This window comes from Schistocerca americana, chromosome X (assembly GCF_021461395.2).
Source record: "Schistocerca americana isolate TAMUIC-IGC-003095 chromosome X, iqSchAmer2.1, whole genome shotgun sequence".
Classification (NCBI taxonomy): Eukaryota; Metazoa; Arthropoda; class Insecta; order Orthoptera; family Acrididae; genus Schistocerca; species Schistocerca americana.
The window spans coordinates 405,776,152-405,803,732 of NC_060130.1; the positions used below are offsets into that span (position 1 = coordinate 405,776,152).

A 27,581-nucleotide genomic window follows, 5' to 3' on the forward strand; every position below is an offset into this window, starting at 1 on the left:
ATAATTTCACGCAGTGTTGCTTGTCTGTTAGCACTGACAACTCTATGCAATCGCCGCTGTTCTCGGTCGTTAAGTGAAGGCTGTCGGCAACTGCGTTGTCATTGGTGAGAGGCAATGACTGAAACTTGGTGTTATTGGCACACTCTTGACACTGTGGATCTCGGAATATTGAATTCCCTAACAACTTCCAAAATGGAATGTCCCACGTGTCTAGCTCCAACTGTCATTTCGCGTCCAAAGTCTGTTAGTTCCCGTCGTGAAGCCACAATCACGTCGGGAACCTTTTCACATGAATTACCTTAGTACAGATGACAGCTCCGCCATGTGTGTATGTGCATGCCTCTATCCCATGACTTTTGTCACCTCAGTGTATGTGTTTTTCCATTTAAGGTTTCTTCTCTTGATGCATGGGAGAAAATAATAGCTATACTTTTGTTTATGTGGTGTTCTGCAGCATGCAAATACTGAAAATTTGTCACGTTGCTATGTGGGGTGTATAATAATAGCGAAATCTGACGCATGAGAAAGTATACGACAGTTGAAGTAGAAACGTTCCATATATTCCGTCACGCAATTTGTTGTGGAAAATTCTGGCTCATTCATAAGAAACCGCGACATTCGTTCAGTGAACACTAGACGGGAAAACGATATAGATTTGTACAACATTTTCTTAAGCATTGTACAGAAATATTTGCACTGTTCAGCAGGTTTCATTAGCAATTGGTTTCCAGCAGAACTGAAAAAAGTAGAATGATAAACCCCAAGTATTCAAACCCAGGCTGAAAGGTTTCCTTGTGGTTCACTCTTACTGCTCTGTATATTAACTCCTGGCAACAGTTGACAACTTTATTCTGCAATAGGAATATGCTATTTATTCCTATTCTCTCTTACAGTTTTTTGTGTTTTATTAACTGTGTCGTTTATTATTTTTTTAATCCACAATCTGTAAACTACGTACGACTCGTTTCAGGACCAAGTAACTGTGGGTCGCATTTGTCCCGCAGAATCTGGCAGATAAAAAAATAATAATAAAAAATACATATTTGATAGGCTAACGGAAATTTTAAAATACGTTTAGATTCATCAATACAGCGCAACTGACATGAATCCTGTTTTTTACTTACTTCAGATGAGGAAAAAATATTTCCTTTACATCCTCTCTGTAAACACATACTTTCAAGTACTGAATCTTTGAAACAAAGTCTTTTCTTTTCCGAATGACGCTGAGTTTGCCTTTGGACAAACTGAGCGAAGCCGTTGAGCTGCCCTCTTCCCTACAACGAACGGACGCAATACCGTAGCATTTTCGAGTCCTTGGGACATAGCGGAGAGAACATTGCAATTTCCGTACAATATTTAAGATAAAACGTAATACTTACGTTATTTGTGTTCTTTTCTTTGATTCAGTACCCTTATGTTGCCAAACGTAAGTACTTAATGATAACAGCATGAGGAAGAGTACACTGCTAAGAATTTTGAACAGTGTTCTTACCCTGATTCGTGCACCCATAGGCGGCACATCGGGGACGGGAACTTCGAAGCTGAAGACGCAGTCCTTAATACTCGGCCCCGGGCTCTCGATGCTCACTTGCCGACACAGCTTGTTCATTCTGGATATGCTCTGCAAAGAGAAAAAATGTCCGTGAGAAATACTAGTAGCTAAGTCGTAATTAACTCCAGGAACCAGAGGAGGGAGAACTTTACTGCGGCAAAGCCGAGTTTCGAAAAGGCCCAGTCTCTCAGAAGACGAAATGGAGTCTTTGAACTGGCCGACATTTGGTTAACTGAGTGTCTGAAGCTGCGGAAGACACAGCCGGCCGCTGTGACAGAGTGGTTCTAGGCGCTTCAGTCCGGAACCGCGCTGCTGCTACGGTCGCAGGTTCGAATCCTGCCTCGGGCATGGATGTGTGTGATGTCCTTAGGTTAGTTAGGTTTAAGTAGTTCTAAGACTAGGGGACTGACGACCTCAGATGTTAAGTCCCATACTGCTCAGAGCCATTTGCTGCAGAAGACACACACTTGCCGGCTGCCCTCTCTTTTGAGACCCTGATTCCAAATCGGCTGATGGCACGTGACTTCGTCTTGAGGGAAAATGGCGTGTTTTACTTGTTTGCGGAACACTAGACCGACTGAGTTTCTGACATTTATAGAACGACGGAAAAGGATCATTTTCATATTTGACTTTAACAAGTACTTTGTTTTAGTGTTTGTTAATCCATATTTTTTGTAATCACAATAATTATATAACATTATAATTAATAATTACCTATTTATTTCAGCAACACAATATCTTACAAATTTATTGTTGCTAATGCCTAAAAGTTTCATAAACTGTAGATTTTCATTTATTAACTATTTGTACAACCTTCTGGATACATTTAGTATACTTGGTCCATATTATCCTCGCATGTTTTCTACACACGGGTTTGTATTACTTTTCACTCAAGTCATTGGAATCTGCCGGACACACTTAGCACAGGTGATTTATTTTTTTTTAACGCTCACATTTTGCGCACGCGGCTTTGTGGCACTATACGCAGTTTCCGCTGGTCTTGTTGCCTTTTCAGAGGCTGATTTGGCAATTCCTCCGCTTTCTAAGTGATTTCTGTCCCATATCCTCTTCCTCTGCCTGATATTCTTGCTCTTTCGTTCCCCTGAGTTCATTCGCCAGCTGAAGTATGAACTTCTTCCTTTCCATTTTCTTGTTCGATATTTGTTGCAGGTGATCCATGCATTTATTGCTGCCATGTCCACGACGTTGTAGAAGACATGCATTGGTCATCTCCTACGTGCAACCCTTGTAGTATATTCACGGATCATTTGATCAATCACATCCACCTCATACTTTCTCGCTTATAGAATGTTATGGTTTCAGGTTTCTTCTTTCCTTCATTGTTTATTGCTACTTCAACATGCAGTGTCTCAGAAGAATGACATTTTTATTCTTCTTTCCTTGGTATACAGTTATGGTGCAGTTTTTGTTGCCACTGAGGTGCAGGATGGTGGTGGAGCATATTTCAGCATTGAGCTTCCTTACTTCAACGGACATTACCTGACAGATCTTGTTCATTGTACCAACTAATGAAGTTTTCTTTTTTTTGACATTTTAGGAAGTTGAAGAGACGCAAAAATGCCCGTCGTCACATTTCTTCCTTGATTTACAAATGGCTCCATGAGACCCAGGGCGACGTGCTCTCCAAGTGGTTGCTTCTCTCTATGCGTGTCCTCTTTGCCGAGATACGGGAAAGCATTACATATATACTTTGTCGTTGCATCAACAGTCAACCAGAGTTTGAGACTATATTTGTCTGGTTTGTTGGACGTGAGCTGAGTGAACCTGCATCTTGTTTTGCTTCGAAATAATTGCTCGTCAATGGCTATATTTTCTCCATGGCGGTAAGAAAGAATATCCTACTGTTTACAGAGAACTTTCCACAAATTTTAGGTACAAGAGCGAATTTGTTGGCTACCAGGCTTTCGGCTCGGGTTAATTTTTCATCGAAACGGAGAAATCTGAGAAGTTCCTGAAAACTGTCCATTGGCACAACGTCCTTCATAAAAATAAGCCGGCCGGTGTGGCCGTGCGGTTAAAGGCGCTTCAGTCTGGAACCGCGTGACCGCTACGGTCGCAGGTTCGAATCCTGCCTCGGGCATGGATGTGTGTGATGTCCTTAGGTTAGTTAGGTTTAATTAGTTCTAAGTTCTAGGCGACTGATGACCTCAGAAGTTGAGTCGCATAGTGCTCAGAGCCATAAAAATAGGCCGTAAGAGTGCGACCAGAGATCATCCATAGTTATACCTTTCGTACAAATGACACGCCGAGCATACGTGATGCTGGACACGATATAAACTGCGATAGACTGGAATTTACACGTGGCAATTTGCAACAATGAGCAGCAAGCGCTCTGCATGACTGCTGCCGCTTCATTGCTGGACAATTTACATATATTCAGAAGAAAAATTACATTTGGGTCAAATTGACCCTTTCCGCCGTTCTAGGTATACCGAATGAAATGTCGAAGAAAAAATAAATATTTTGTAAATCCTAATACATCATCATAAATAAGAGAAAAATTAGGAAAAGTCATATGATTTCATTACGAAGTAAATAAACTGGATATGACAATAAAGAAAAAAGTATGACAGGGATCATTTTGCCCACTTGCGCCGTTCTAGTGTTAAATTTACGCGTTTGTATCGAAACTAGGTTCAAACTAGTTGCGGTCATGTGTTAAGGACTATATTAGATCACCTAAGACGTAACACTTGTCTGGAACATCTAATAAACTCAAACGTAGAAATAAGATTTTTGATAAGCTCTGTGGCACTAGCTGGGATACTCTTCGAGTACCGGCGCTCGGATTGTTGCACTCAACAGTAAGGTACTGTGCGTCTGTCTGTCTGTCTGTCTGTCTGGCTGGCTGGCTTAGTAGTCCGTATGTGAAAAAGATAGATGCACTACTTAAATAATCCGTTCACATAGTTAGTGGGTCAATACCATCTGCCCCACATACTGTTTACCTATTGAATGATGTATTCTCCGTGCAGCGAAAAACATTGAGATCATGACAAGCAACTCTTATAATGGCCAGGATTGTTACTGAAGATAAATTCAGTGTCATCAGTGAATGAAAACTGTACTCCACAATGCTGGAAACTGACCTGCATCCAGCAGAAAACCTCTGAATTTGACAAACCTTGGGCAATTTGGACTGCTCTGAACGGCATCCGAATGGGCCATGAAAGATTAGCAGACACTCGCCAGAAGAGGGGAAATCTTCATCACAGTATTGCCACTCTGGTGCTGAACGACAGATAGTTACTCATATTGTATGAACATGACGGGCCAGAGTGGCCGAGCGGTTCTAGGCGCGACAGTCTGAAACCGCGCGACCGCTACGGTCGCAGGTTCGAATCCTGCCTCGGGCATGGATGTGTGTGATGTCCTTAGGTTAGTTAGGTTTAAGTAGTTCTAAGTTCTAGGGGACTGATGACCTCAGCAGTTAAGTCCCATAGTGCTCAGAGCCATTTGAACCATTTTTTTTTGTATGAACATGTCCTGCACGTGCCTACAAGGGTCTTTTCGAAGATTTCCTGACAGTGAGGAGGGGAGTGTTAAGCTATGTAAACCACCTCGATATTCGGCAGTAAATATTGTCATTTGTATCGTATTATGCTGGAGAGCTATGTTGAAGTGTTATGTAGTAGTTTAGTAATATTTGTATATGTATAGCTATTCTTTTGATTAAAAAACTCTTAATTTATGCCATACGGAAATGATGATGATAATAATAATAATAATAAGAAGAAGAAGAAGAAGAAGAAGAAGAAGAAGAAGTAGTAGTAGTAGTAGTAGAAGGAGGAGGAGGAGGAGGAGGAGACAGTGATCAGAGTGATTTCCAAAATTTTCGTTTTAAATACTAGGAATTCGTATTGCTAATATGGAGTATGATTTCTTTTGTTGGTATACGTAGCTTTTAATCTCTGACGGCGAGTTACGTTCTATTTTCCGTGAAGGAAATTCTTTGTGAGTAGATTGCACTCAGATGTGATTCCGTCCATAGTTTTAGAAACAGTATCGTACCTTGTACAGTCACCAGTCAGAGAATTTGAGAGACTCCGAGTTTTTCTCTATGTTCTTTGTTTCCGTAATTAATTTAAGCTTACCCCAGGAGGAAAATTAACTTCAAAATAAAGGTGCACTAGTAGCTCGAATTACGTGTACGCCAGAGAGATGAATTAGAAACAGCTGTAGTGTGTGCATCTGCTTCTTGTATATCCAAAGTGCACAAATCTTCATAACAAGATCTGAACCATAGTTGCATGGCTGCGTATTGAAAACTGGTAACCGAGACCTTGCCAATTAGCTGCGGCTGACGGCCCAATGGTTCAAATGGCTCTGAGCACTATGGGACTTATCATCTCAGGTCATCAGTCCCCTAGACTTAGAACTACTTAAACCTAACTAACCTAAGGACATCACACACATCCATGCCCGAGGCAGGATTCGAACCTGCGACCGCAGCGGTCGTGCGGTTCCAGATTGAAGCGCCTAGAATCGCTCCGCCACTCCGGCCGGCGCGGAAACAGGAATTAAATTTTAATGCACATATCACTGTGACCGTGATTTTTGTTGGTCCTGCAAATTACTTTTTATACAGCTATGTACTTGTAACATATGGTATGTCATTATTCTTACAATGACATAATATCTTATACTGCACATAAATAATTTTAATTCTAGTGTACTTTATAACACTAATTTGTAATTCTAGTTTCCCTTAATGTGGTGCATAAAATTTACCGCTCCTCACAGTATAAACTTTTGCTAACAGTCTGCTCAGGTACTCGGCCACATTATAGACGAAATTTTTTAGTGTTGCAGGGAACACCATCGCACTTTTGAGGTTTTGCAAGTCTTTTGGCAACGTTTGCATTAACTTGATTATTGTTGAAAACCATGCACATAGCTTTTTTTCAGATTATTAAGTAACTCGTTTTCCATGGGTCATTGTGCTATGTTACTGACTGATAGGATAGTGTCTTTATGAAGTACTCCAAAATTTTTGGAAAGGTTTAGCACAGTCGTATCATCTGCATACAGTGTCTTATTTTCGTTTCCATACATTTGTGTATCATTTACAGATAAATTGAAGAGGATAGGCCCCATTACAGATCGTTCAGATATACCGCAATTAATGCTTCTAACTTCTAATCTGTATGAATTGCTAATGGTTACGTATTGCCTCCTGTTACTGAAATATGTTATCCAATCTGCTGCTCGTCGACAAATACCGATATTTTCTTGTTTCTTTACTAGAACTGCATGATTAATTGTGTCAAGCGCCTTGGATAAGTCAGGAAAAACTCCAGACACTACCATCCTTTGTCCAAGGCCTGCACAATAAATTCTGTTAATGATTCAATTACAATTTCCATTGATTTCCCTTTCTCGTATCCTTGCTGTGGTAGAGTTACTATATTATGATTTTCCAGATAAGCAGCTAGTCTGTTGAGCATGGATACTTTTAATGTTTTGGAGAAGGCTGATACTAAGGAAATTGGTCCGTAATTGTTAGGATCATCATGCTTTTCAGTTTTTGTATACAGGTACGCCTTTAATTAATTTAAGTTGATCAGGAAACACTCCAAATTAGAATGAGCAGTTGACAATATCCAATAGTGGTGTGATTATTTCTGCTATCGCCTGCTTGATTAGGTAATTCGACACTTCATCATGTCCAGCAGGCTTTTTTGTCTTAAACATTTTTATAACCTTTGTCACTTCCTCTTTAGATACTGGTTTCAGGAACACTGAGTAGCTTGGCTTATCTTTCACTGTGATCTGGTGACTTCCTTGGTTATTACACTCGTCTGAGGTTTTCTGCTGTATCTGTGTAGCCATTATTCAAGGCATCGGTAATTTCTGTTTCATCTGTAATGATTGTATTATTCATTTTCATGGTTTCTATTTAATTTGTTTTCATTTTTTGTTGATTTTGAAATAATCTCATTAATTGATTTGGGTTTTTCTTGTCTTATCAACTATTTGTACTACTTTTGGTGCTGTTCGCAGGTTTCAGTATTTTCCCTCTGTGTCATTGCTCTTAAGGTAGCCTTCAGTTCTATTATTTCCTTCGAGATCCACTGCTTGTTTTGGATAATTTTTCTTTTCCTCTTGGCGTTTCGAAATGCTATATTGAAGTAATATGTTAAGATTTCTTGAAAATCATCGTAATTTCCATCAGTTATCTGAGCCTGAAGAGTGTCTGCCCACTGGTTTTTTCACAACATTACTTTAAATATATCGATATATTATTGGTTTAAAAGCCTAATATCTCTTTCTACATGTTTATCTTTTGTTTGTGAGTTTAGATATCCATATACTTCTCACAGTCACCCAACATGATCAGAAAGTTGAACCTTTGTTGTATATGCACTGCTATCTATATTAGTGATAATATTATCAATAACTGACTCAGTTTCCAAAGTTACTCTTTTAGGTTTCATTACAGCTTCCTAGTACTATATTAGCAGCTACTCAAATTTTTGTTTTCTTTGTCTCTCTCTTTTCACATCAGTATTAAAAACATCATATGTAACACAATCTTTCTTTTTTCTAGTGGACTGGACATTATTTTGAGGAAAGTATTTATTTTGTCACGTGATGATCGGCGCACACGGAATACTCTTAACTCACTGTACGCAATACCTGTAACTTCAAAATATTTTCCTTTACTTTTGGGTTAATGTTTGTATGTTATCACTGTAGAGAACGAAAATTAGAACAGCTGCGACGGATCACTTTCGCACTTGCGTACACGTAAATTTAGCACAAGATGATGCAACGTTTCTGGCAAGCGACGGATGATTTCTCAAATGTGTCGCTGCCATCGGTTATGGGTATGCGCGACAGTTAACTGACGATATCTACAAATTGCATCAGTTAGTTTCTGTCATCCGGGAGATCACTCTACTCCAACGTCATGTATGTAGCTTCTATAATGTGAACATATCTAGGATAGCATTTTCCGAGATGGATGAACGTACACTATGTGATCAAAAGTATCCGGACACCCCAACACCATACGTTTCTCATATTAGGTGCATTGTGCTGCCACTTACTGCCAGATACTCCATATCAGCGACCTCAGTAGTCATTAGACATCGTGAGAGAGCACAATGGAGCGCTCCGCGGAACTCACCGACTTGGAACGTGGTCAGGTGATTGGGTGTCACTTGTGTCATACGTCTGTATGCGAGATTTCCTCACTCCCAAACATCTCTAGGTCCACTGTTTCCGATATTATAGTGAAGTGGAAACGTGAAGGGACACGTACACTACAAAAGCGTACAGGCTGACCTCGTCTGTTGACTGAGAGACCGCCGACAGTTGAAGAGGGTCGTTGGGTTGTTTGGGGAAGGAGACCAGACAGCGAGGTCATCGGTCTCATCGGATTAGGGAAGGTTGGGGAAGGAAGTCGGCCGTGCCCTTTCAAAGGAACCATCCCGGCATTTGCCTGGAGCGATTTAGGGAAATCACGGAAAACCTAAATCAGGATGGCCAGACGCGGGATTGAACCGTCGTCCTCCCGAATGTGAGTCCAGTCTCTAACCACTGCGCCACCTCGCTCGGTGAAGAGGGTCGTAATGTGTAATAGGCAGACATCTACTAAGACCATCACGCAGGAATTCCAAATTGCATCAGGACCCACTGCAAGTACTATAACAGTTAGGCGGGAGGTGAGAAAACTTGGATTTCATGGTCGAGCGGCTGCTCGTAGGCCACACGTCACGCCAGTAAATGCCAAACGACACTTCACTTATTGTAAGGAGCGTAAACATCTGGAAAACGTTGTGTGGAGTGACGAATCACGGCACACAATGTGGCGATACGATGGCAGGGTGTGGGTATGGCGAATGCCAGCGTGTGTAGTTCCAACAGTAAAATTCGGAGGCGATGGTGTTATGGTGTGGTCGTGTCTTCATGGACGGGGCTTGCAACCCTTGATGTTTTGCGGCGGCACTATCACAGCACAGGCCAACATTGTGTTTTAAGCACCTTCTTGCTTCCCACTGTTGAAGAGCAATTCGGGGATGGCTATTGCATCTTTCAACACGATCGGGTACCTGTTCTTAATGCACGGCCCGTAGCGGAGTGGTTACACAACAATAACATCCCTGTAGTGGACTGGCCTGCACAGAGTCCTGACCTGAATCCTATAGAACACCTTTGGGATATTTTGGAACGCTGACTTCGCGCCAGGCCTCACCGACCGACATCGGTGCAGCACTCCGTGAAGAATGGGCTGCCATTCCCCAAGAAAGCTTCCAGCACCTGACTGAACGTATGCCTGAGAGAGTGAAAGCTGTCATCAAGGCTAAGTGTGGACCAACACCATATTGAATTCCAGCATTACCGATGGAGGGCGCCACGAACTTTTAAGTCATTTTCAGTTAGGTGTCCGGATACCTTTGATCACATAGTGTAACTCATCGTATGCACAAGAGAGGCACAATCGGTTTTACTTTCAAAACGTAATATATCTTTAGAAGATACTTTAATCATATTTAAAACTATCCTTTACACTGAGGTGACCCAAGTTATGGATAGCGACATGTAAAATACAGATGTTGGCAGTATCGCACACATAACGCATAAAAGCGCAGTGCATTGGTGGAGCTGCCAATCCTTACGACCGTGGTTCCACTGCACCGCCTCGCCCGTTTTATGATTTGAAGAAAGCATCCCTGGACACCTACATACCACATAGCTTTCTTCACCATGGTAAAATAAAAGAAACTGGTATTTGATTATCATATGCAGCAACATTAAATAGGACAGTAAGGAAGGCAGTATGTATGCCACACAGCGATCTCTGGTTTATGGAATATGGAAGGACATGCACATGTGCCTCGCACTGAAGGCTGAGCCAAGTGGTGAAATGTGGAAAGATCAGGATCCAATCCCCTCTCGGGCAAAATCAATGAGAAGCAACAACGCTATGTGGAATCGAAAATTTGCGCACGGAAACAAGCAGTAGTACATTAGCCGTGAGCGAAACTGTTGTTTCATTTCGTACTCCCAGTGATGATCGTAAACTGAGCTGTTAGTGTGCAGGCGTCAAGCTAACTTGACTACGATTCTACGTCGTTAATGGTTGGTTGGCTGGGGGGGGGGGGGTGAGGGGACCAAATAGCGAGGTCATTGGTTCCATCGGATTAGGGAAGAATTGGGAAGAAAGTCGGCCACTCCGTTTCAAAGGAAACATCCCAACGTTAGCCTGAGGCGAGTTAGGGAAATCACGGAAAACCTAAATCTGGATGTCCGGACGCGGGTTTGAACGGTCGTCCTCCCGAATGCGAGTCCAGTGTGCTAACCACTACGCCACCTCGCTCGATCTGTCGTTAATGCATTACACGCGTAACAACCAGTCAAGTTTCAACGATTAACCATTTCTAGTGTTTTACATAATCTTTTTCTGTAGAGTTTCCAGAGATGAGGATTTTGTAGCAGTAAAAATCTGTTAATCTGGTCAAAAAAATTTAGTTCCTGCGTCATCTAAAGTGAAAAACAAGATTTAAATTTAAATCTATACTATGGAAATATCTGTAAAACCAAAGGAGACTGTTGTATTAAGCAGTATAGCTCAGTATCAGAATTAAGTAATAGCTTTAAACAGTGACGAAGTCGTGAAAATTATTGTTGCGTTCTGGAGTATACGGGTCTTGCTGAAATTCGTAGTCGCCTGCTTCGTGAGGCTTCGTATTAGTATCTTAAAAAGCTCAGAATTTATTTGCTGTAAGTGGATTGTTAGCCTCGTCGACGTATGCGCAATCAGTGGTATAAGAAAGTTATCATTGCTCCTAGAGATGGATAGTCGTATTATATGTATGAAGTGTGTAAATGACTAGAAGTTCCCGTTCGTGGACCAGTTGGTAAAAATGTGTAACTTAGATGATAAGTAGGAAGAAAGATTAAGGTTTAAAGTCTAATTCAAGTCGTCGTCGTCGATAGATACACAAAAGTACAAAACAGCCAAATGTTCACCTAGATAGAGGCTTACGAACACTTAAAAACTGATACGAAGTGTGGACAGCAAGCTAGGTTCCATAATATCTAACAATATAACTTTCATCCAGTCTGATACGTCTTCGCAAATTAGCAAAGAACCTCACAAAATTCTCAGAAATCTCAGAAACTCTCTGTAGGAATTCATAAACATATCTTGTTTCATTTATATTATGGTAGCCGGTTTCATACATCTTTCAGTGTAACGTTCTACTACCAGAGCAGCTAACAAATATATTTGGTTTCTGAACTTGGGAGCACGTAGTCACGAGCTTAGCTTCCTGCCCAACGTTTCTCTACTGCTGGCATTGTCAGAGTCTTTGGAGCAGGCCGCTCATGTTATCTATGTTTACTATCTCTCTGTATGATTAGCTCGACCACTTATCTCATAGATAACCCGATAAAAACTGAATTATTTATTCGTACGGCTATCTCTAGCAACAAAATGTTTAAAGTAGGGCTAACTGTGTTTCGAAGCAGTTAGCGTTGAGAAATTTGAACAGCTATCTCCGCAGCCTCCAACGAGTCTTCTGCAGTTAAAGACAAAATATTACGCAGAATAATATGCCTAAGCCCGTGACCCTGTTCCCAAATCCATATGTCACCAAGGAATCAAGCATCGGCCGTAAAAATTTGCCTAGTGTAAACATATATATTCAACTTACCTCTCACAATCAAATACGGCACACCAAAACGGTGCTGATGTTCCAGATCTCACTTTTCGTTCTCTCGCATATGCAAGTGATGAGTATATCAGCAGCTGAAACAAAGTACAGGAAACACGTATTACCTTAGAGCAAATAACAGCATGAGAAGATACATTTTCATATGCTAAAATAGGAAGGTTATATTAGTTTAACTATGAGAGCCGTAACGATATCAAACTGGGTGATGTAGCAACCTGTGAACTAGTAGCTTGGAGAAAAGATATGAAATATGGAGAAACTAAAATATAAATCAGGAAACTTGTTGTCTTACGAATATTTTCAGTACCTGGAAAGAAGCAATTTTCTAGTATTTTTTCTCGTGAGCTTAGTACCGAAGAATCATTTTCATACTGTAGCTGAATGTGAATCAAAACTGTTCGATAGAACAGCTCACAAACTGCTCAACACATTTGAGTAAATTGGAAAGATTGTTTTTGTTCGTTATTTCGTTATTATCTATAATATGATTCATTTATTCCAATGTAGATATTGAATCGTGTGATGAGACGATACGGTGAACGACTGGCTTCGTGGGTTGGGAGAAACTGGATTCATTTATCGGGCCGACCATCCTTCAGTTTTTTGCGGTTTCACTGAACAACTATAGGCTAATGACATGGTGGTTCCATCAATAATACCATTGTGACTGACTCCTTCGCCAAACCCTGAAGAGCTAAATGTGTTCCGTCTCGGTCTCTTTGTCGATAGGACTGTAAGGACTAACGAAAGCTAATAACCAAAAGAAAATCAGGTTCTGATAGTGAAGTGAATGGCACACCAACAGAAGAGATTGCGAAGGTAAGAATACTCGCGATAATTATGTATTCACTTTCGTGTAAATGGTACCAGAAAATTGTTAGTGATGTGGCCATGGAATCACCAAACATTCGTAAGTCACTGAGGATTTAATGTTTGGCCATGAACTAGATTCGCTAGCACACGGGACCACCGCGAATTTGTAGCCGAAGAAAAAAATATTCCTATCGTTTTGAATGCTGAAACTTTTGAAGAGGAAGGAGAAAAACAAGAGCGCAATGTCCGCATTTGGAAGAAATGGCATGGAGGTAATTACACATGGAGAGGTAGATCACAAACGGATGGAGAACGAATTCGGGTGTATGTAGGAGGAAGCTTCCTGAAATTCGAAGCCATTTTGACTATTTTTCGATCGTGACTGTTTCAAGAAATATGTAAAGGTTTTTGAAATTACCGCTACCAGTCACAAACTTTGTTAACTATTGTATTACTTATTAATATGTAATACAGTATTAATAAGTAATACAATATTAATAAGTAATACAATAATTAAAAAAGTTTGTGACTAGTAGCGGTAATTTAGGAAACCTTTACATATTTCCTGAAATTCGCCAGAAATTTATTTGGGGGCATAGCTGGAAACCGAAATCAGAACGCCTAACAGAAGTTTGATCTCCATACCCACTGTCTTCCCGACTGCGTTACCTCTGTAAGTATCATAGTAGGGCCGTTCTTGATAAAGCACTCCGGTGCCAAAGCCAACCTTGAGATTGTGAGCTGCCTACGTTACATAACTAACAGGGGTGTAAACGCAACTCCACACGACACCTTTAGGAGGCACTAAGAAGTAACTTGACAACAGGTTTCTCAGAAAATGACAAATTCCATTCATGACTCATGTTCTTACGTAAAACTGTTGCTGAAGGAGAAATGAATAATTCCTAGTATTGTGTTGACAATGTACTAGGAACATAAGTTACCCACAAATTTATAGATATTCAGATAACTAGTAGTTTTGATGCGGCTTCAAAGTAGTTCCTGGTCGATCTTCAAGATTCGAAATGGTTCAAATGGCTTTGAGCACTATGGGACTTAATATCTGAGGTCATCAGTCCCCTACAGCTTAGAACTACTTAAACCTAACTAACCTAAGGACATCACACACATCCATGTCCGAGGCAGGATTCGAACCTGCGACCGTAGCGGTCGCACGGTTCCAGACTGAAGGGCTTAGAACCGCTCGGCCACTTCGGCGGCGAAGTCGACATAAAAGACCCATTTCATGCGTATTTATTTATTTCTGCCTTGACGCTCGGTTTCCATGTGTCATCAATATTCGAACTTCTGTGATATTTCTGAATCTGTCTTATAAAATCAAAACAAAATTGGATTTTACGGTGGCATATAGTGTTATGTCATTTCGACACGTAACGAAAACTGTTTTCTTCAAAAATTGTGAATCATCGGACGACGCCTGCGGTGCACTACAGATTAATAGGAAGGCTTAATAACAAAACCCATCAGTTATGGAGGACAGAGATCAGTATACAAGTAGTTTGTTAAAAATAATTGTATCTTGTTAATTTATTTGGTAAGCAATGTTTCACTGAACTGTATTGTTTCGTATTTCAAAACGTCCGTTTGTAATACGGCAGGTAACAGTTACAGTATGCTATAATCATCAGAAAAATTCTTTGTCCAGAAATGTTTGAAATCGAATGTGATCTTCGTCATAGGTCTTTCAGCATGCTTGAAAACTTTAAGTTTCATGTAGTTGCTGGTCTTCTGGCGATCTGCCAAGTTACTATCACAAGTTCAAAGCGAAAACTGAAATATGAAGCTGTGTGGAAGCAGAAGAATAGATCCGAAATTAGGTTGACTAGTATGTGGAAGTAATTTAATATTTTTCGTTGCATGATACGTAAGAGATATTTGTTCAGAAGTAAACGATTACGTAAAAATGACGATACTACACAACTATCAATTTCTTTTCTTTTCACATTTCTTGGTTCATTCCCTAAAAATCAATTTTATTCAGTCCTACATCATTTGTGACTAAGTCATCAAAAATGAAAACGTTATCACATTAAATCTATCTTAGCTATAGGTTTAGCTTGGGACAAGTAGCATGAATATAAAATGAAGGAAGACTTGGGTTACACGTTCAGACGATGAAGGACAACCTCGTATAGCGAAAGTACAATGAAAGGAATCTACTATGTCAGTTTTGAAACAACCATCCTTGCATTTATTTGAAATTAGTGAGGGGAACCACAGAAAACCTAAATGTGGAGGGCAAGGAGGGGAGTTTAACTGCCGTCGTCTCGAATGCTAGTCCACTGCCCCATCTCGTTCGGTAAGCAGCATGAAAATATACTTAAATAGACGTAAATTAGAAATTAAGTGAGAAGCCACGCGCCAGCTCTGTGAAACGGTCAGATGAGGTACAAAGAAATTTGTAGTGAAAAACAGACGCGAAGATATCTATTTCATTAATACGTTATTTTGTAAAGTATGTTATCCATTACAGGTAAAATATTGTTCTTTCTTACTGAATGTAACTAACCGCCAACAATGAAACAGACAAACCGATATGGAACGCATTTTGTTGCCCTATACAAATTAGTAAAATTATATTAAGTACTCTGTACTTATTCACAGCGAAGCTGAAGGATGGGCATGTAGCTTTCAGCATCTATTCACAGGTATCCCGAAACGCTGGTGTAAGTAATGTAAATGTGGTATTCATTTTCGGTAATTTGTGCCACGTTGTGTCACACAGTGCTGAATGACGAAATGTTACTGTGTGCACCAGCTTATCAGGAAACTAGCTATTCGCTAGTTATTTGTGTGTATCTTCTAAAAACTAAGGTCTCCACTACACATTAATGATGCGATTACATTATTGTTCTCCCGAAGCGACCCTTAACAAGATGCAACGCACACATACGGTTTTCAGGCCAGTAATATTGAACACTCAGAGTCGAGAACTGAATTATTAGAGCACTTCATATTTAGTGCGTCATTAGGTAGAAAAGTTGATACATTCAGTTCTTAATTAAAACAGTTGTTGTGTAAAACTAAGTAGAGAGTGTAAGCGTGCAGCAGTTAAGGCTGTCTGTTGCTGGAAACCTACTTATCATTATAAACTAGATCTAAAATAATTCTTTGCTTCTCTATTGTTATAGCAAAAAAATGGCTCTGAGCACTATGGGACTTAACATCTGAGGTCATCAGGCCCCTAGAACTTAGAACTACTTAAACCTAACTAACCTAAGGACATCACACACATCCATGCCCGAGGCAGGATTCGAACCTGCGACCGTAGCGGTCACGCGGTTCCAAACTGAAGCGCCTAGAACAGCACTGCCACACCGGCCGGCATTGTTATAGCAACGATTGGGTGCTTACTATGGGCTACCTTGCATCTTCGTATCTTACAAAATCTACCGTGAAATATCTTCCTGTTACTCAAACCAGTGCAAAAAACTAGTCACACATTATAGCAATTTCGCTTTATTAAAAAGCACTTTTTTTTTCAGGGAATAAGACCCATCAAACAACTGCAATTTTGCTTTGAACCTTATTCGCACACCGGTTTTGTAAACTTATCTTTCCATTATCAGTGCTGTGTGATGCGCCAGAACGACTTCATACTACATAGAAAAGTCGCCGCTGTAATTCATGCAGCTACTTGTATTTATGACACGGTTCATTACAGTTACGGTATTTCCGGGAATTTATAGCGGTGGCTCTTACATGTGGTACGAAGTTGTTAATGACACATCATACAGCACTGTAATTGGAAATATCGGTATCCGAAACCGTTCTGCCGTTCTGGGAATAAAGTTCAAAGGAAAACTGTAATTGTTTGGTGCATTTTCTTTCACTGCAAAATGGATTATAAAGCTGCGTACTCAATCCGAACATCCATTACGTGCAAACTCATCAAGATAAAAATATCGACACTCCTTTTTCCAGTTGACCGAATATTAGGTGCATGCAAAAAATTCTTGAACAGAGCGTTTTCTAACGAACGTATTTACAAAGCCACAAGCATAAGAAAACTTGAAATGACATACAAAGGCGTGCACTGATTATCTGGCAGCTTTTGATCATTTGTGTGGGAATGGACAAGTAAATCTGACAGAAAACTGGCAATTAAACTTAAAACGAACGAGGAAAAAAAATGTATCGTTTTAGGAGGTATAGGAGGAGCATACTGATTCATCATTGTGAACTTTATTCATAAGAACATTGTTAGGGTAACATAACGATTCGCCCTTAACAAAGAATTAACTAGAGACGCTACCAAGGACTACGTATTATACCGTCCGATTGGAATTCGGCACCACGAGCTCTAAAAACGACGACGATTCATTATTTTCGCTTCTTGCGCACATATTATGTTAAAAGGATATGTAGGCTAAAAGGGGACGAATCCTGAGTGTGTGCATACCTTTGTGGCCTAATCAGCTTTCACTACGAAGACGCTGTGAAACAGTGATCTAGAAGTTCTCTTACATGAAAGCGATAATTGATACCGAAATCAAATTTCGATGATTTTTCAGTTCACCTTTTGTAAGTCTCCCTGATATCAACAGATGCAGACCAGGAAACATTTTCTGCAGTCAGCGACCATGCCTCTTCGCCTTCTCCTTTGAACTCCTATAGAACATTCAGTAATATTTCCTTGTGTAAGAATTATACTTATAGGACACTCGCGTAACCATTCAAGTAAGAGTTTAAGGAACAGAGTCTCACGTGATAATGAATGTCATATACATTATTATAAAGCGCCTTATACTGATAATAATGAGGCATATCTGACAATGCGAGTTCACTTCAACGTAATACACTCTAAGCATAAAAGCTTACTTATTCTTCCAATAATACATTAAAGACACGAAAGTAGGAATACAGAAACACTAAGCCACTAAACAAAGTGAACAACGCATCACACGGCTGAAGCATGGCGCACTCATTTGACCAGGCGAAAAGATAAAGCAGCGAAAACTAAGCAGGCACAGACCTGTAGTGGAGATCGTCCGGCGAGTAACTGCAGCTATGAGATTAGTGTTGGCCGGCTTTATGGGCGCCTGAAACAGACAAACAAAGCACTCGGCTCTAAAATCGGAACAGCCGAATGCTCCTCCAGATAATGTTGCTATCGGCTGTCGAGCCATGTCGCATCAGCAAACAAGGCTTGTAATCTCTAGATTAGGATGGGACCACAGTTGACTGGCACAGCTCTGCCTTTGTGACAAAACCACTGGGTTCATGTTTCTGGATTGTCAGACGTGTCACAGAAACAGGGGTGCTCGTTGCATTTAAGTCTGAGTATTTTCCTTGACATGGGACTGATGCCAGTTTTCTGGCAGCGCGTCCAGAAGGACTGGGGTTCATGTCACCAAACGGCCTACTTTACATAGGTTTTCACTTATGTCCATCAATCATATACAGCAGGTGTCAGGATAGTCTCTTGAAAAGAATCCGGATGATTACCGAGTCTGTGCTCCGTTCCTCGTGGCGTCGTAGAGAAGACGTTAGAACTTAACATTCCTTCTTTCTCTTACGTAGTGCAAACTGGAACTGCCCACCAATCATGCAAGTTAAACCTGCACTAAGTTCCGAAATCCGCATTGCTCACCCTTTTCGCGCATGTATCTCATACGGGTTTCGAGAGAAACAAGTGAAAGAGAATAGATATAAGGGCCAGCCAAATGAAAAATAGACATATGGAAAAAAGGTAGTAAACTATTTACCATCACAAAAGTAATCGCCATAATTGTTAATTCAGTTACCTCACTGTGAGGCACGATTGTCAATGACTTCATGGAAAATTGTTTGCAGTCGGCTACGGAACCATGATTGTACCAAGGCCTGCACCTCATCATCCGAAGCAAACCGACGGCCACGAATGTCTTTCTACAGCACTTCAAAAATAAGGAAATCGGATGGAGAGAGATCGAGAATGTTTGGAGGATGTGTAAGCGCTTTCCAGCGAAACTGCTGCAACGTAGTCGAAACGACGTGCCAACAGAATGCCCACCCACGTGGTGCCATGGTTGTTTCGAGTACACTGCAGAAGTTTCGCTGGGAAGCCAGTACACACCCTCCATACATTCCCGATCTCTTCCCATGCGATTTCTATATTTTTGGAACCCAAAGAAAGACATCCATTTGCTTCTTCCTGGGTACAATCATTATTCTGTTGGCAACCTTAAACATTTTTCCGTCTTGTCTCACACTGTGATAAATGCATTAAGAGTTATGGCGATTAATTCTCAACTCAGCCCACTATCATTTGACAAATAAGAGAAATAAGTCATCACAATCAGGAAATTTTGAGAAGAGTTGTATCAATACTCCGATTGACAATTTTTCTATGTTAGCAAGCAATGTCCATTGACTCAACAGCGTCTCTCTTTCTTTGAACAACGCACTCTCCCGTGTGATGCCGAAATCAATGGCGAGGTATGTTTGATCGTGTCACTAAGTAAGGAAACGCAGATTATAGTATTTCCTCCCGCTCATTTCTCTCACGTAGATGGGAAGAGAGAGAAGCAACTAGTAACGTGTGGGCAAGTCTGTTGAGGGGGGAGAATATGAGTTAGGGGGAAAAAAGGAGCAGGAAGGAAACCGGTGACGTGTTCTCCTCGTCTTGGCCTTGACTGCAAGCTGACACAGAATACACAACTTACACGAAGTCCGTGACTAAGCGAAAATTTACATCTCTAAATGCTCTTCTAAGAGCTTCGATACTTCGCTGTACATATATGCTAGCGTGGTCGCGTCAGCCAGCTGTCGTTGATTTTTAAAAAACTGAAATCGGTTATACCATTTTCTTATTTTATGCACGTAGTGAAGTTCTAGACGTTATCAGCAAATTTCATTTCACTAAATCCTAGAAACTGAACATTTGTAACTTATTCTGTGTTAGAGAGAACAAAATAAAATTTCACCCGTTTAGAAATTTGGAGGGAACGGAATAAATGCAGGCGTTCGGTATGTAGTTTAAATGAATTTGGGAATTTGTAGGAACCTTCAGTATTTGCCGATAAATAATACAAAAATGTTAAAGGTCTTCAATATTGCACACAGTCAAATACAGTGTTTCGTGGATCCAAAGCATTTAATAATGCTATTGAACTGGACCTTTTTCGCTTTTCTCCGAAGAGACTGATGTCTTTGGTGTTTACGACTTGTGGTCTTTCTCAATGAGCTATGGCGTCATATACTTCTCAGTCACATTAATGCGACCACCTGTCCAAAGCCTAAATAACCATCTTTCGCAGCGCAGACCGCTGCGAAACGTGCAGGGAGTCAGTGAGGTTCTGGAAGGTACGAACTAGGACGTGAAGTCATGCCGATTTCAGTGTCGTGTCCATCTACGCTAGATTTTTCAGTGGCGGATCCATGGCGCGAACAGCCCGATCGAGATGGTCCCACAAATTCTTGACTGGGTTTAAATCCGGAGAGTTTGGTGGCCAACGGAGTACGATAAACTCAGCCTCGTGCTCTTCGAATAGCGCACGTACACTGTGGGGTACTTGACACGTTGCATTGTCCTGCTGGTAGATATCGTGCCGAGGAAAACCAAATTCGACATGGTCCCCAAGGATAGATGCATACTCGTGTTGATCCGTTATGCCTTCCAGAACGACGAGATAACCCAGAGAATTCCACGAAATATGCCCCAGACCGTAACGCCGCCTCCTCCGGCCTGGACCCATCTGACGATTGTTGCAAGGTGTTTGTTTTCAGACTTTTTACGCCGCACACGCCGGCCATCTGTTCGATGGAGCATAAAACCTGATTCATCTGAAATGGCCAACTTCGTCACTCAGCAGACGTGCAGTTGCGTTCGGTGCCCATGAACAGCGCATGGGTACGTGAGCCAGGCACTTGCTGCGGAAGCCCATACGCAGCAAGGTTCGTAGAACGGTCGTTGGTTTATCTGGCTGGTCAGTCGCTCAATAGTTGCACGTCTGCTAACCCGTACACATCTCTGCAGCCGTCGGTGACCCACGTCATCTATGGCCCGTGGTGCACCACAGCTGCTTCATCGCTGGTTCTGGATAGCGCCATATTGCCATGTATGGTATACTTCAACCACGGCAACATGCGTATAATTCACAGACTTAGCCGTTTCGGAAATGCTTCCACTCTTGGTCCGAAAGCCAATGATCGTGCCTTTTTGGACGGCAGATAAATCGCTCCGTTTCTGCATTTCGATAACGACCGTACTGTTTTTAGCGTCCTCCCCGACACGCTTTATATATCATCAAGTGCTAGTGCTGCCGTCTGTGAGTGGTAAATGCACATTGGCGTCGAACATAAGCGGTGGTCACATAGATGAAACTGGACCGTTTATGTCGAAAAACGATGGATTTAGTGGATTTAGGTTCCCCATCAAATCACTACACCACTTCAGGCGAATGTCGTGATTGTCTTCGAACTAGGTTTCCTCGATTCTTGTTCAGCTAATCTAGTGCTCCATTTGTAAGGATTTTGGTTCAAATGGCTCTGAGCACTATGGGACTTAACAGCTGAGGTCATCAGTCCCCAAGAACTTAGAACTACTTAAACCTAACTAGCCTAAGGACATCACACACATCCATGCCCGAGGCAGGATTCGAGCCTGCGGTCGTAGCGGTCGCGCGGTTCCAGACTGAAGCGCCTAGAACCGCTCGGCCACTCCGGCCGGCCAAGCGAGACCGCTTAAGACAAATACAGGGATGGGTCCTTTGAAAATTTCGTGGGTGTTTTTCTTTCCTAGTCTTCGGTAATTCACGCCTGTGCTCAGTGTAAGATAACCTCGTTATCGACAAGACAAACCATTCCTTCCATCTTCAATGTATAGCACCATACTTAGCAATCATATACAATCACTCACTCGTAGAAAGATCGTACCCAAAGACTGGAAAGTTTCCAAAGATACACGAATATCCAATAGGAGTAATACGCTGAATGACAGACCAGTCTCACTAACATCGATTTGCAGTAGGATTGTGAAACACGTACTGTGCTCTAACATTATGAATCGACTGGAAGAAAACGATTTATTGACACATAGCCAACGCGGATTCAGAAAATATCATTCTTGTGAAACACAATAGCTCTTTATTCTCACGAGGTAATGAGTGCAGTCGACAAGGGACGTCAAATTGATTCCATATTTTCAAATTTCCTGAAGGCTTTTAACAACGTTCCTCGTCCTCACAAGTGATTTCTAATTAAAGTGCGTGCCTATGGGGTCCCGTCTCAATTGTGTGATTTCCTGTCAGGAAGGTCACAGGTCGTAAAAACTGCCGGAAAGTCTCGATTAAAACAGAAGTAATATCCGGCGTTCGTCAAGGAAGTATTATTAGCCCTCTGTTGTTCGTGGTCTGCATAAACGATTTAGGAGACAGTCGGAATAGGCTCTTAGATTGCAGACGATACTGTCATTTACGGTCTTGTAAAGTCATCAGATGATCAAAGCGAATTGCAAAATAATTCAGAAACGATATCTGTATGATGTAAAAAGCGGCACTTGGCTCTAAATTATGAAAAGTGTGAAGTCATCCACATGAATAGTAAAAGGAATCCCCTAAATTTCCGTTACACGGTGAATCACACAAATCTAAAGACTGTAAATTCAACTAAATAGTTAAGGATCGCAATTACAAATGACATAAATTGGAACGGTCACACAGGTGATGTTGTTGGGAAAGTAAACCAAAGACTGAGATTTATTGGCAGAACACTTCAAAATGTAACAGGACTATTAAAGACACGCTTACATTATGCTTGTCCACCCTTTTCTGGAGTATTGTTGTGCGGCGTGGGATCCGCATCAGATAAAATTGACGGAGGACATCGTGAAGTACAAAGAAGGGCAGTTCGTATTGTATTATCGCGAAATAAAGGAGGGAGTGCCACAGACATTATACACGGATTGGGGTGGCAGTCATTAAAACAACGGAGTTTCTCGCTGGGACAGGATCTTCTCATGAAATTTCAATCACCAGCTTTCTCCTCAGGGTGAGAAAATGTTTTGTCAGCGCCTACCAAAGGAGGAAGAAATGATCATCATAATAAAATAAGAGAAATCAGAGCTCGGACGGAAAGATTTACGTGTTCGCTTTTCTCGGGCGTTGTTTGAGAGTGGAAAGGTAGAAAAGCAACTTAAAGATGGTTCGATAAACTCTCTGCCAGGCACTTAATTGTAATGTGCAGAATAATCATGTATATTTAGATGTAGATCATTAAGCTCTAGTCCACAGCTCGTGGTCGTGCGGTAGCGCTCTCGCTTCCCACGCCCGGGTTCCCGGGTTCGATTCCCGGCGGGGTCAGGGATTTTCCCTGCCTCGTGATGACTGGGTGTTGTGTGCTGTCCTTAGGTTAGTTAGGTTTAAGTAGTTCTAAGTTCTAGGGGACTGATGACCATAGATGTTAAGTCCCATAGTGCTCAGAGCCATTAAGCTCTAAACTTCCTTCCTTCCGCCAATGTTGGTTTCCTACAGATGTGTGAGAGTGCCGGGCCGTTTTACTGTAAGCTACATCGATTTTCATTGAGTTGGGCAGCTCCTGTAGACAGGAGACGGAAGTGTGCACAACACTCGTCATTAGCGCTGTGACGTGCTCCCGTAGCGCCTGTTTCGACGGGGGCAGCTTATCAGCTACACGATTCCACGTGCAATGAGTGTCCCGAGGTAAACGAGCCTACGTCACTTCGTGTGGGCTATCACGTGAAGAGCACGCCTCCACGGCCTGACACGTCGCTGGCTGCCCGCCACGCCCCCTCCCCCCCTCCTTCTCCCCCAACCAACTATTCTCGGCAACGCCACAACTTTGGGAGTGGTCACGTTCGCATGTGCTTTCAATATATGGCGTAAGCCTTGACTGAACACGTTAAGTCTGTGCCTGGAAAAAATGAAAAGTATTTTCTCCCTTACTCTGCCGTAGTAACACATAGTCCTAATGCTACGCCATCTGTCACTACATCGTATCTTTCGCAGGACATACTGTACGACATCAAATCCAATGAATTTTACTGGATGATTACAGAAATTACAGAATTACTGAATTACAGAATCGATAGAGGTTCTTTCGAGCTTTTATCAAATTTGCTAATCTGTGCTTACATGTCTCTGATGTTCCAGGCGTTGTATGTGTGGCTTACATTCGGTCTTCCATATGTACACATGCGAATACTGCTCTGCCTCCCAAGGTTTACCTCACGTAGTCCCTTTTCTATGTTGGATTTCCTTGTTGTTAACAATACGAACAACGAAGACCCTCAACTGTCAGGTTTATCGAAAGTGTAGTAGACTTAAGAATATAATTTTTAGTTTTGCTATAAATTTTTCTTAAATGTTATAATTATCCGTACTGTGCACAGCCTGAAACAGCAATCAGTGTCTCAAAAATTCAGACAGTTGTTACTGTAAACATCGGCCGTTGTATCTCATAAAGAATGACCGACATTCCTTAGCAGAACAGTAGAAACCATATTATCCTTGCCATGCCCGTTATCAAGTTAGGTCTCGGACTGAGTGTCACGGAATATGATTATTCGGTAACTGGATTTTCAGAAAACTTCACCAGTAAAACCTGTGTTGTTGCTGGCACTGACCTGAAGCGATGAAGGAAAATACAGAAAGAGGAACTTGAGATAATTGTTGCTCGTCTACTGCTTATAACAAAATGATTCGGCTTCAGTGCTTGGTCCTGCAACAGTTATTTAGAGTTTATTCTTGTTTTCTGATCCTGCCCTGACGAATACAGAAACAGTTCCTTAAAAGCGTCCAAAAATGTTTACTGCCGTAAAATGTGTTACAACGCAGAAGTGTTAAATACATGGGAATAATAATCGAAGACAATTTGTTTCCTTTTATCCATTACAATAAAGAAGAAAGGAAGTGTAAGGTTTCACGTAGCGACAGCGATCATGTCACTAGAGAGAGAAAACACGTTCGGACTGGGCAAGCATAGGCTATTCGTTTTCGAAGAAACTAACCCAGCATTCTTGATTGGTTTAGCTTCTCCCAAATGCGAGTCCAGTGACTCGAACAACGTTCCAACTCGTTCGGGAGGCCTTTACAGAGAGCTCCTGTTTTCAGAGCATTCCCTCGGGCAGTCAGACAGAGCGAGGTTGCTCAATATTTAGCACAATGGGCTCGCATTCGGGAGGACAGAGATTCCAATCCCCGTCGATCCATACAGCTTCAAGTTTTCCGTGGTTTCCCTAAGTCGCTCCAGGCAAATACCGGGACGATTCCTTTGAAAAGGGCACGACCCATTTCCTTCCTCATCCTTTCGTAATACGGGCTTGTGAACCGTCTCCAGTCACCTCGGTGTTGGAGGGAAGTTGAACCCTAATCTTTCTTCCTTCCTTCCTCCCTGAGGGCAGCCAGCAACCCTCTTACAACAGTTGCCGTTCAAAGCAGCCAACAGACTAAAGAATACCTGTATATAAAGAAAATTAGGCCGAGAAGTACGTCTGACAGTGAAGCTGGATGCTGTAGTTAAACTGAATTCTTTCAGTTAATTTCCCCATTTACACATGTTGTGCGAATTGTGTGGCAACAGTTGTTCATTTCCAACAAACTAAAAATTCCTCTTTATAGCCAACAATCTATAAATTTCGAAATTTGTTTCGGTTATGAAGATCTAATTCCTATTAATTCCTACGAAGTTTTCTCCTATGATGTTTCTCAATCGGTGCTCACTGTCAGCGGTTTAAGGTACGCCATGAGAGAGAGAGAGAGAGAGAGAGAGAGAGAGAGAGAGAGAGAGAGAAGCACCCAGAAGACAGTCAGGTGCCAATGAAACTTGAAATTCTCTGTGATAGGTAGAACAGCCACCAAAAAGCATCAGTGTTGTTCGTGTTCAGTGTTGGTACCTGGACTTTTAGGATATACAAAGGCATGAACATCGCCAGAAGTCATGTGATCACTGTAACGGATACAGAGACCCCGCTTACTTGTGTGAGATAGTGTTATCAGCACCTCACAGAGATTGAAAGGGCACAAATTGTGAGTCTCCACTAATTGGCTAGCTGATCGAATCGTGTAATATCACGGTTTACGGGACATTCGGTTGTGAAAGTGGCCTGATTTTGGATTGCGTGGGCACATGAGAACAAACATGTTCGTCGTCAAGGTTCTGGTCGACTACGTCTGACCAACACAAAGGAGGATCGCCGTATTGTGCGCCAAGCACAACATAATCCTGTCACATCTGCGCCTGCCATCCGAGAACAAGTAATGGCCTCCCTGCAACCTTCAGTGTACAACTGGTCGGAGACAAGCATCAGCCGGACTAGGGATTACCGCCCCACGCGTAAGCTACCGCGGTTGCATTTGGAGTGATGCTATGATCAAGAAGCATGGACGGTCACGAATGGCATCGCGTTGTGTTCAGCGATGCTCGTGGTTCTTCACTACCCTGGATGACCGTCCTTGGCGAATATGGCTGTGATGTGGCGGACGGTCCTATTCTTCTAATATTTTTGGGAGGAACAACGGTGTTACACTTGGCGTCATAGGGGAGCCGTCGGGTACGATTTCAGATCGTGATTGGTAGTGGTTGAAGAAACTATTACGGCAGAACGGTATGTCACAGACATCTTGCGTCCTCGTGTATTGTGTCGTGGTACCATTTTTCTGGTCCAGACACGGCAAATGTCTCTAGGAACTGGCTGCATGATGTTGAGGCACTCCTGAGGCCAGCAAGATTCCAGAACATGTGTGGGACCAGTTAGGACCTCAACTCCGTCCCGGTGCCAGTATCTGGAATATCAAGTACAACAGTTATGGGTCGCTTTGCCTGAAGAAAGGATACGACGGATTTATGACACCTTCCCCAACTGAATCAGTGGATGAACCAGGCCAGAGGCGATGCAACGTCATACTGATAAGAGGGCTCCTACTGCCAAGTTCTTTGTAAATTTGATTCCGAACTGTAATCTCTGAAACAAAATCACATACGTCTCAATCCATGAAGTATCACTTCGTTTCCTCCTCCCCTTCTGGGTGTTTAACTTCTTTTGTCGGGCAGTGTACGTTGTGGAGCTATGGAGCGCACACCATCGTAGTAATGAGCAAGAACATGGGTCTCTTGACGCAGTACGAGAAGTATTTAGCGGGTTCTGGGAATACAGAAAATCATGTAGTTAAAGAGAATGGAGAAATACGATTATTTAAGGGATTTCAACGAAGGGCGTCTTGTGATCTTGCGATGATTGAGAAATAACTCGCTCATGGTGCTACCCAAACTAACAACCTATTTTGGACACGACTCAAGATGAAACAGCCAATTCGCGTCAGTATAACGAACGTGCATTCCTCATCCAAGAACTAAACCGTAGGAGGCTTATTCGTGGAAGTGGTGCGATTTTATGATCTATTTCACAACGAAGTGTAATACTAAGGAACGCAAGTATCCGGGAGCACACCATTAACCATATCTTTTTGTAAACGGAGCTCCGTAATATACGAATCATTCGTGTACCATTGTTGAAGATGAACGTCGTCAATTACAATTCCAAACGGGGT

General features: G+C 41.8%; 1 protein-coding gene across 2 annotated transcripts in view; it reads right to left on the reverse strand.

Annotated features, from left to right (window-relative positions):
- The window catches only part of LOC124555366, a 234,138-nt gene that overhangs the window by 31,046 nt on the left and 175,511 nt on the right, over window positions 1-27,581 (reverse strand). The window contains exons 3-5 of one of the 2 annotated variants that reach the window (XM_047129257.1): window positions 18,068-18,134; window positions 12,238-12,332; window positions 1,493-1,621 (exon numbers count right to left, since the gene is read on the reverse strand). In XM_047129257.1, coding sequence (XP_046985213.1) covers window positions 1,493-1,609 — 117 coding nt within the window. In that variant the 5' untranslated portion in view covers window positions 1,610-1,621; window positions 12,238-12,332; window positions 18,068-18,134. The remainder of the gene's footprint in view (window positions 1-1,492; window positions 1,622-12,237; window positions 12,333-18,067; window positions 18,135-27,581) is intronic. The other variant, XM_047129256.1, reaches the window with a different exon arrangement.